Source organism: Grus americana, chromosome 22 (assembly GCF_028858705.1).
Source record: "Grus americana isolate bGruAme1 chromosome 22, bGruAme1.mat, whole genome shotgun sequence".
NCBI lineage: Eukaryota > Metazoa > Chordata > Aves > Gruiformes > Gruidae > Grus > Grus americana.
The window spans coordinates 4,293,877-4,303,982 of NC_072873.1; the positions used below are offsets into that span (position 1 = coordinate 4,293,877).

Consider the following 10,106-nt stretch of genomic DNA (forward strand, 5'->3'; position numbering starts at 1 on the left):
AATGGGAAGTTTGCAAAAAGGGTTAAGTTGGTCACTTACCCGCGAAATTCATAAATCCAGATATCGATTTAGAAGACAGTAAGTAATGAGTGTGACTCCACACAATACGTAGTTAACATGTTTTTATATGTAATTTAAATATACACATGTACATGTTTATTCAGAGGAAAGTTTTGTCTCCAATGAAAAAATGAAATGAGAATTTGCAGACAATAAATTCAGTTAAATCACCCCAGATAACATTGTTTTCTGCTTCTCTTGACAATCCTGAATTCACAAAGAAAACTGTGAGTTTCCAGAGAGTTTCCGTAAATCCAAAAGAAATGCAGCACTAAACAGTAGTTTTCCTTTAGTTAAATAGGTTTAAATATTAAAAAAAAAAAAAGTGACAGCTATTGTGTTGAGGCCTTAATCTCTGCTGTACCTACTGTGACATTTGGTAAGGAGAGTTTTGAAAAAATATTTGAAATTGAGATCTAGCAATTTAATTTCAGGTTTTACAGTAAGTTTGGAAGAAATCTCCCTCTGCAAATTGCTACCATCAACACGGCACCTGCCCTCTTGGACTGTCAATCTGCAAGCCATCTCTTCTGAAACTGGTAAGCAGAATTCTGTGTATATAGTTTTGGTCTCAAATTTTTATTTTGTAATCTTACTGCCTAGCCGTACAGGTGTTCAGATTGCAAGAAAAATCAGTGACTATCAAAGTATTTATTTCTCTTAAAGTAAGGCACAAGGAAAATGTGCCACGTCAAGTCCAAATGCAGAATGAACAGATGTGACCAGGAAAGGTTGGATGACAATGCCGTTGCTTTATCCCTTGCTGAACCCTTTCTTGGTGACTGACAACCTGTAATTTTTTGAGTGTTTGAGAGCCTAGACAACATTACTCCTGTTTTATATTCAGTGCTTGTTAGCTTTTATTCTGCAGACACATCTGTGGTAGTAAGACAATTCCAGAGCGCGTTAAATTCATTCAGACAAAAAATAAAAATCATGCCCTCCTTTGGCTTTAATTGCCTCTGTAACCCAAAGCATCACGCGCCTTTAAAAGATTCAGGGCTAGAGGTTTTGCACGCAGGATCATCCCGTGGTGTAGCTGACCCAGAGCAGTGTTGCATCCACTTTCTGATCAATTACTTTCTCCGTACTCCTCTCCCATTGCAGCGAGGACAGAGCTGGGGGAGGCGGCAGAGTCTACATCTTCTGTGTCATGTTCATGTGGGGACACTGGTTGCCCACCTTTAACGCGTTTCCACTTCATCCTTCTGTTTTGAAACCATACTTTGACCTGGGTGATAAAAAAAGGAAATAATTACTTATTGTAGTATGCATATGCGCAGACCTATGCATATACATGTGTTTTAATAGACAGATGTTTTGTGGAATTCTAGAAGAAAAGGTGAAAGGAACCTCACAAGTTTAAGCCATCCATCTCTCTAAGAGAGGCAGGAACAATTCCTTCTAAACCGTTCCAGGCAGATGTTTCTCTGAGACCTGCACCCTGTCCTTATGTCAACTAAGCATGTCAATCCAATGGGCACAGCGCATCTCATGTCTTCTAACATCTAGTCAGCCTAACGCTTCGGGAATTGTCATTTGCTTCACTTAATTGAACAATTCCTCTATTGTCCGCTAAGTTTTGATAAGGAAACCCTGACTGAGATCACAGTGAGAGAATAGAAATATCTCTCCCCATGAAACTCTGCATTTTTGTCTTTCCTTATCACCTCAAAATACTACCTGACCCAGGAAGAACGCATGTATCTAACATATATCATTCTAATAATTTCCTGGGAATTGCAGTCTAAGGTGATATCCATATTCCATCTGTAAGCCCTGACATATCATTACGTACCAATGAGTGGTGGTAAACAACAGCTCAGTAGATATCAGTTATTCCCAAATGCATCTTTAGTTTAGGTAAACGTAATTACATTTCTTAACTACTTACAGAAATTTGTAACAAATGTGTTTGAAAAGAATGTGGAGACTTTGTATTAAAATACCTCTGTGCCATTGCAAAGTACACCCTTGAGTGACATATCTGGTTTTTAGCTTTAGGGAGAAGTTGTGGGGGAGGAAGAAGAAGCTGGGGAGGCAGGGATTCAGAAGTACTTGTCTCTCGGTGAGATCCAGGTTCACGGCTATCTCATATCTCCTGAGCCTTGTCAAGTAGTTATGGTGGGCAAATTCAGCTTCCAGCTCCCGTAGCTGCTCCTTTGTGAAAGCTGTCCTTTCCTTCCGCGATTTGCTGCTTGTTTCTGCCTTGTTGCTCGAGTTCTGGTTTTCTAAGAGGCAAGCACACACGTCGTGTAATTTGCAGTCACATCGGTCTGTGCGAACGCACGCGTACGTGTATTGCAGAGGTCTGACATGAGCTACTAATCGAAGCGCTCAGTGGAAGTTTTAAGAGGTTTGTGTTATGCCCCCTCAAGCTCAGGGTGACTTCTCGGTGTTGGCAGTCTTGGGCTCGAGGGGACAAAGGTGGGACAGCTCGGAGTCGGGACGGGGTGGGTCGTTAAAACTGCAGAAGCGTGGGTCTGCGAGGTCAGAAACGAGCAGCTATGGGAAGGAAGCTCTCATTCCTTACTATCATTGCATTGAAACAGTTTCCTTCCCTACATCTTTACTTTCGTTCCTTATACACGTATTCTCACCCTCCCCTGATCTGGCCAAGCTAGCACGTCATGTGTACGATGCGTAACGTGGTACGAGCGCGTGGTGACGAGCTCTGGTGCGAGGCGCAGGGTGAAGTCACTTAGGAAGCGCCCAAAGCCGGCGTATCGCCTGGGAATACCGCATGTGTGTGAGGAACATGGTAAAATAAGCAACACCAGCGATACTCCACACTTTGAGCTACTTTTGATCCTTGCTAAATGAAAACTAGAAGGAGATCTGGTGTCTGTGAGCGTGATTGGCCTCAGAATCATCCCTCTCACTCTGCTGCCCTGAAAAACTTTTTTGTTGCTTGTGCACTTGGCTGCAGTGTGGTCAAGAGTCATATTTCAAAGCCAAATTTCAAGCCATAGCCAAAGGGATGTTGCAGCAATTATGCTAAAAAGCAAACACAAATTGACTTTGCCTGAGACTGTGGCAATCTTTTTTTCTTTTTTAGTTTTTTTTAAAAATTTTCTTTTTAATTTTCTTTTTTAATTTTATTTTAAATTTTTTTCTGTTCTTTTTCTGTTTTTATTTTTGTTTTTATTTTTCTGTTTTTATTTTTATTTTCTTTAAATCTTTTTCTGTTCTTTTTTCTTTTTTATTTTCTTTTTTTCTCCTGTGTTTTTAAAATTGGTGCTTGTGAAGAATCTCCAAGCAATGCAAGGAAAAATGCCCTTGTTTCAGTGAGCAAAGCCCAAACTGCCAGTCTTTCAGGGAGTCACTTTTACAAGTTCCTTGACTCTTTCTCCCCTCTTGCTCCTGTAGTTGTCTAGATTCCCTGAACTGAAGATGCTATTAGGTTTTTTGTTATGTTGAGGATTAATTACTTATTTTTTGTGTGCGACCAGTGTGCAATGAAGTTCCGTGTGTCCTGGCATAATATTTCTACTTAGAAATGATATACAAAATGGAAGCAATGAGCACAATGTGCAGCATCGTCTTCTGGATGTCCCTTTGGTTGCCAAAGTAATAAAGCTGGAAAAATGTGTCAGGTGTGGCTGTAGGCTTCGTGATTGATCTGATGTTAGCTCTGTCCATCAGAAACAGAGAAATCAAACGCAGGTCCCATGAGTGATAATGTACCCAGGGACCAGTGCATCGGTCACATGCTGCAGCTGTACTGCTCTCTATTTCAAAGAAATTCAGATTTAGATGAGATCTGAGGCAGAAATTCTTCCCTGTGAGGGTGCTGAGGCCCTGGCACAGGTTGCCCAGAGAAGCTGGGGCTGCCCCTGGCTCCCTGGCAGTGTTCAAGGCCAGGTTGGATGGGGCTTTGGGCAACCTGGGCTAGTGGAGGGTGTCCCTGCCCATGGCAGGGGGTGGGACTGGATGGGCTGTGAGGTCCCTTCCTACCCAAACCATTACATGATTCTATGGTTCTGTGAAATTAAGTCTTGTTTGCATCAACATTGTTCTTGGTACTTATACTTCAAAAATCCCTAAATAAAGCTGGGGAAAGTATGAAAACAAACCCCCAGAAGTTTCTCCCCATGCTCTTGCCCATAGCTGTACAACCCCCTTCATTCTCATCTCTTACTGAACAAACACCCCGTTACACGTTTCCCAAAGGCTAACAAATGTCACTTTTGAGAGAGTGGGGGGGAAGTGGGATTTGAAGCGTGGATCCCCTGCTGAGAACTTTGCCACCAGCTTCTGGGAGCGTTGGTTTTAAGAGCTTCCCCCCTGGGTCTCTGCTCCCCTCACAAACATCTGGAGGGGTGAAGCAGCTCTCCAACACCAATAACGTTCTGCAGGAACTAAAGCCACCTTTGTCAAATTAACCTGGGACAAAAATAGTTAATGGAACCTGAATATTCATGTGAGCTCACTACTTAGCCTCGTGTGAAGGACATCCTTTCTAAGGGGCAGTTTCACCAGTCTTCATCTCCAAAAACCAATGTGAACGATTTTAGATAGCTAGGTATTTCTGGGAACAGAGCAGGGTGTGTAGCTTGGATGCTGTCATTCAGGCTGTGTGCCACATGGTGTTCTAAAGAGACGTGTGGTTATTCATGGCTGGAGGTTTTGTGATATTCCAATAGTGGGAATTGGGCCTAGTTGCTTCAGAGTTTTGACAACAGAATGTGGAAAATGGCAAATGTTGTGTGAAAGGACAAATCGGATTGGAAAGATTTTCTACTGTACTGCCAGTTAAAAAAAAACCCCAACCAACCAACCAACCAACCAACCAAAAAACCACCAAAACCCCCCAAAAAACCCACCCAAAAAGCTGCTCAGGACTGACAGGAAGATCTGTGTCCCTACCACGGAGCATGCGTACTTCCAGGATCCCAACCAGTCCACGGTGTGGTTGAACGGAACAGCCGCCTGTCCCCAGGGCTGCAGCAAAGTATGTGCAGGAACCGAAACTATAAATTTCCAAACCAAAACCCGTGTCGGGCACTAATACATACGTGTATCTATGAAGAGGCAACCTGTTTTCTGAAAAAAAATGGGCCAAATTCAGCATTTGGAGCTGGTCAACAAAAGTCAGCTTTGCTTTGTGCTCACACCAGCATAACTGAATCAGAATCTGGTCTCATGAAGTAGTACCTGCTCTCCATCACTGGGTTGAACTGGTCTGCTAGCGATGACCAGTACGCAATGCTTTGGAGGAAGGTGTCAGGACTCTGCGCCGTGCAGGTACAGGATTGTGGCACCACACAGGGTGCTTGTACTGCTCAGAGAGCAGCTTAGGCACAGAAGCATGGGGATCGCTAATACGTGGAGGATCCTACCTGCTTCTTAGATGTTTGTGGTGATCCACAGCCCAGATCAATGCACGTTTGTTATTCTGCAGACCGCTGTCGATGTCTGCAATTTTTCCCTCGGTAGAAGTAAAATAAAAATACGAAGCATCTGCACGATGTTGCGTTTTCCTCCTCTTACTAAAGACTCTGAAGGCATATTTATTCTGAGTGGTTAAATCAAGTAGTAAGACGCTGATAGATTTTGCTGTTATGAAACATAAAATTCTGAAAGCTATCAGGAGCGTTGGCCGGGTGACCTCATAAATAGTGGATTCATTTGGCAGCTAATGATAAAGTTACTTCAACGTGCACCTCGTGGAATAATGGCCCATGGAGGGTGCATACCGAGGGCTGTGATACATGATGTTCTGCACCCAGACAGCTTTAAACTGATCAGGGACTTGCCTGTAATTTGCTTTTTAGTCCTCCTCAGGTTACCTGCTGCTACCTACTCTTACCCACTGCTCTTTTTTGCCCCTATGACTGTAAATGGGAATTGCAAGCTTGGAAAATCCTCTTTACAGCTAGTGGCAAGACTGAGCAAGGTTGGCAGGTGGGAATTCAGCTCAGCTCTACAAGTTTTAATACAAAGTTTTCCAGAATTCTTCAGTCAAGGACACTGTATGTCTAATTTTAAGGGAGTCATTACGCACCATTATCACATTCTCATTTCTACTGCAACCTCGCTAACATTCCGTATTGTGTCATTGAGATAAAACAAAGCTGTCTGAATTCTAATTCTATCACTATTGGAGATCTGGGGACCTCAAGTGCGTAATAACACAAGTACAATTTAGGACGGGTGGGACAGAAACTTTATTGAAATTTTATTTGGAAACGTTAATGGCTATGGCTTGTGGATGGACAGCAGAGGCAGCTGGGAAAGCTAACGCTAGGTTAACTTCTATTTTCAGGGCATTTGGTGAGCCCGTAAAGTCAAGACTGAATACGGTATCTAAATAACTAAAGCCTGTAGAGGAAGAGCGTGGGCATGTTTATCCATGAGTACTTGGTACATGTACATGGTAGATGCCACTGTTGTTATTGCCACACCAAAGCCATTCTTTAAATATTTTTGATATATTCATGCTTCAAAAAAGGTTTTAAAGATTAACAAGCTTTTAAAACTATTTTTTACACCATTCTGCTTATTTGCCTGAGAAATATGCTTATTTTAGACTTTTCTCAGAATGCTCTGCAAAGAGCCACGTTCAAGATCTTCACTGTGTATCTTGTGATAGCTAGGGTCTTTGCAAGAACCCAAGGGTTTTGCACGCACTAGTACAAATCACGGGAATGCCGTGTCTATGTGGCAGTTCAGGTAAAATTGCGGTGCATAAGGCACCAACTAAAATAAAATAGTTTCTTTTGCAGGTTTTTGTCTTCAAGTGATTTCACTATATTTTTTTCTTTACTCGCCCAATCTCTGAAAAGAAGGCTCGGGGTACCTAGATTTTTCTAAAGAAATCAAGGAAAATTCTCCAGAGGAGAGAACAGACTTATGTTCTACTTAGAATAAACACTCGCTATGTGATATGTCCAGCTGCGTTTCTGGAACTGCTATAAAGGTGAGGGAAATCACAATAAAATTGCTCATAGACTTTCCCCTCATTTGTTTTATTTTGTCTGAGGACAGAAGGAAGGAAAAGCTTGCAGGAGGGACAGCAAATAATGCGATCTGCTGTCTGGTAAGCGAAGAAGGGGGTGAAAGGAAAAGCCATGGTATCCCCTTTGGGATGTTTTCATGATTCTGCATTTGCTAGAGTAACGACTCGTACAGACGGCGACAGTAGGTAGGAAACATCATACCTTTCAGTGATGTCATTGCTTACAGCTCCCCTGTAAGGAAAAGTATATGGGACAGCAGCAAGTATGAAAAGAAAATGTCAAGGGTGCTGGTAATGCAGAAAAGAAGGAACGTTTGTTTTCCACTTTGGAGTCAGTCTCTTTAAGAACAAGGATATCTTTCTAATCTGAGTGTGCTGGGATCTGCTGTTTACCTATGACTAGCAAATGTTTTAATAAAAGCATTGTTCACTTTTAGAATTATTTTTTTAAAAAAAAAACTTCTTTGCATTTGGGTTTTTTGGAAATTCTTGTCCCAAACATGCTTTTTCAATAGAAATTAAGTTAAATTCCAAAGCTGGATTTCTAAAGGAAAAAAAAAAAACAAATAAGCAAGGGGAGTAAAGTAGATTCTGGGCATAAAGAGGTTTGGAATATTAGTTATTTTATAAGTTCCCTGACAGTCTATTCGTATTGGAAGACAACAGATATTAGGACTAATTGTGTGACAGAGAGAGGATGAATACAACTTGTTGTTTCAATTGCAAAATGGAGAAATCAAAGTTGGATTAGAGGTGGCTCTTCTGTAGCCAACCTGTGAAACCTGAAAATAAATAAATGAGTTTATTGCTGTGTTCTCTACCTATAAAATGAGGATACTGGAAAATATTCCCCACTTCATAGCAGTGCTGTGGGAAAAAGTGCACTGTAGCTTGTAAATTCATACTATAGCAAATGAATGCATATAAGCATCTTAATTTTTAACAGCTTCCTTAGGAGAAAACAATTTTATGCATATTTCACATACCTGGATTTGAGAGAGCAGCAAATCAGAGGTTTTTAGTAGTTATATAACTATGAAATTATTGAATATTGTGCTGTAGAAACGATGTGTTTTGCTAGTGAGGATGACACATTGAAAACTACATTTTCTGCAATGTACTGATGGGAAAACTTTTAGTACCTCCTGTTTTGAGGTAAAAACATCTAATATTTAGTAAGGTCAAATAGAATTTTTATCTAAGGGGAGACACTGCATCTTATACTTCTTACCATAAACTGAGATGTCAAAATCCTACATAACATTTCCATCTAGCACAGGCAGCCCAAGATGAGGGGTCTTTGCTCTTTGCCGTTCTCTTACGCTTGGGCAAATGGCAGGTATGCGATATATAGCTCCGCATCCTAGGACTTTCAGCTCAATGTATACATGCCACGTGATTTCTGTTTAGTTACAGCAAATGTGCATTATGCTGGTAAAATGCCTGGTTCGGTAAACAAGGTCTGCAGGAGTGAAATGCAAACACCAGAGGTCATCAAAGAGTAACCCATTTAATTTCAGTGTCGGTATTGTGTAAGATTCCCCAGTCAAGACTTACAAAACGTTTTCCTCATCAGCTTTATTTCTTAATTCCTAATCTCGCAGGTGCTCTCATTCTATAGCCTGTACAATCCCACAACCCTGATTTCATATCACCTACCTGAGTTTTCCTTTTTTCTTTTGGATGACTTTTTCTCAGTCTCATTTGTAGTATTTACTGGTACCTCCTCATCTTCATTCATACCCGCTGCCGCGCTCACTGGATTTGGGCTGTTGACTTCTGACTCCCCAGAACCCAAGGCCAGTCCTGGATTTAGTCGTCTTCTGGCCTCGGTTGCTGCAAAATGCCAGTCAGAGTGTTGGAAAGAGGGATGCTGCTCCACAAATGCCCGCTCCTCACGTGGGAAGCTATGGGGAGCAGTCACCAGGCAGGAGGTTGAGAAATCAGAGTACGCAGCAAAATCTGATTTTTGATGGAAGGAGAATGGTGCTGGCGGGTAGTGGTTCAGCCCTGAAGCTGTGGTGACGTCCGCATGGGTGCTCCGCAGGCACCCCCAAAGCGGGGCAGGAGGTTGCGGACTGCGCATGCAGCTGCTGCTGGTGGGATCCATCTGCGTCCAGTCCTGTCCACACTCCGCTGCTGGTGACCGGTTACAGCTCAGGCTTCAAAATCAGAAAAGGAGCAGAGGGGAAATCTTCTGAATTTTACGGAATAGATGTCCTCCCTAAACAACAGTTTGTTTGTGGGTTTTATGCTGTTGCAGATTTGTTACTTTGGGAACTCTTCGAAACGTCTTCATTGTCCCGAGTGGAAAACAATACCCAGATCTGCGCCGTGATTGCCCTGACCTGCTTCCCGGGGCCTGAAGCTTGCTTCCTTGTGAAGTGCTGGACATGAGCGAAACACTTTTTAAATACCGTGCTGGGGAGAGAGTGACAAGTTTGTGAAGTGAAATGTGAGAGAGGGGAGGGAGGGGTTAACGTACATACCCTCGGTCCCTCCAACCAAAGCAAAGCAGGCAACTATTAATCATCCGAAACCTTATATGCACATCTAATGGGATTTGCAGATGGAGCCTTTTAAAGAAACAATGTCTGTATTTTTTTTTTTTTTTGAAAGGGAAAGAGCAGCACACAGAAAAAAAAAAAAAGGCTTTAATGTTTCCCTGTAACACTATGAAGTTATTTTTATTGCACTGTTAACAAAATTCCCCGAGTCTTGGATTTGGAAAAAGCCCTAACGCAGAATTCATCAGACGCCAAATTTCAAGAACTAAAGTGGGAAATAAAAGTAAGAAAAGGACTTCACCGATTATTTATATAATTTAAGGCCTAATCCTAAATTTAAAAAAAAGTATTAAATCTGGCTAGTGCACACATGCAAGGTTTTAAGCGATTTTTTTTTTGTTGGGTTTTTTTGTTTCTGTTTTTTTGTTTTGTTAACTTCGTAACACGTGTATTTGCTGAGAGCTGGACTTTGCTGCCAGTGGCAGTTATTCTTTCCATATTCTACTTTCCAGGGAATTTTCAATATGCCACTCCTTCCTGCAAGGAAATCTCCTGCTTCTATGCCAACGGCAGACATG

The 10,106-nt window shown here is 41.9% G+C and overlaps 1 protein-coding gene across 1 annotated transcript; it reads right to left on the reverse strand.

Moving 5' to 3' along the window:
* Positions 1-212: 212 nt before the first annotated feature.
* Positions 213-9,412, reverse strand: MEOX1 (mesenchyme homeobox 1). Its single transcript, XM_054801663.1, has 3 exons — positions 8,681-9,412; positions 2,119-2,291; positions 213-1,291 (listed from the first exon to the last, which is right to left on the reverse strand). The coding sequence occupies exons 1-3, from the start codon at positions 9,129-9,131 to the stop codon at positions 1,133-1,135; spliced, it is 783 nt and encodes a 260-aa protein (XP_054657638.1). The 5' UTR covers positions 9,132-9,412; the 3' UTR covers positions 213-1,132.
* Between the last annotated feature and the right edge of the window lie 694 nt (positions 9,413-10,106).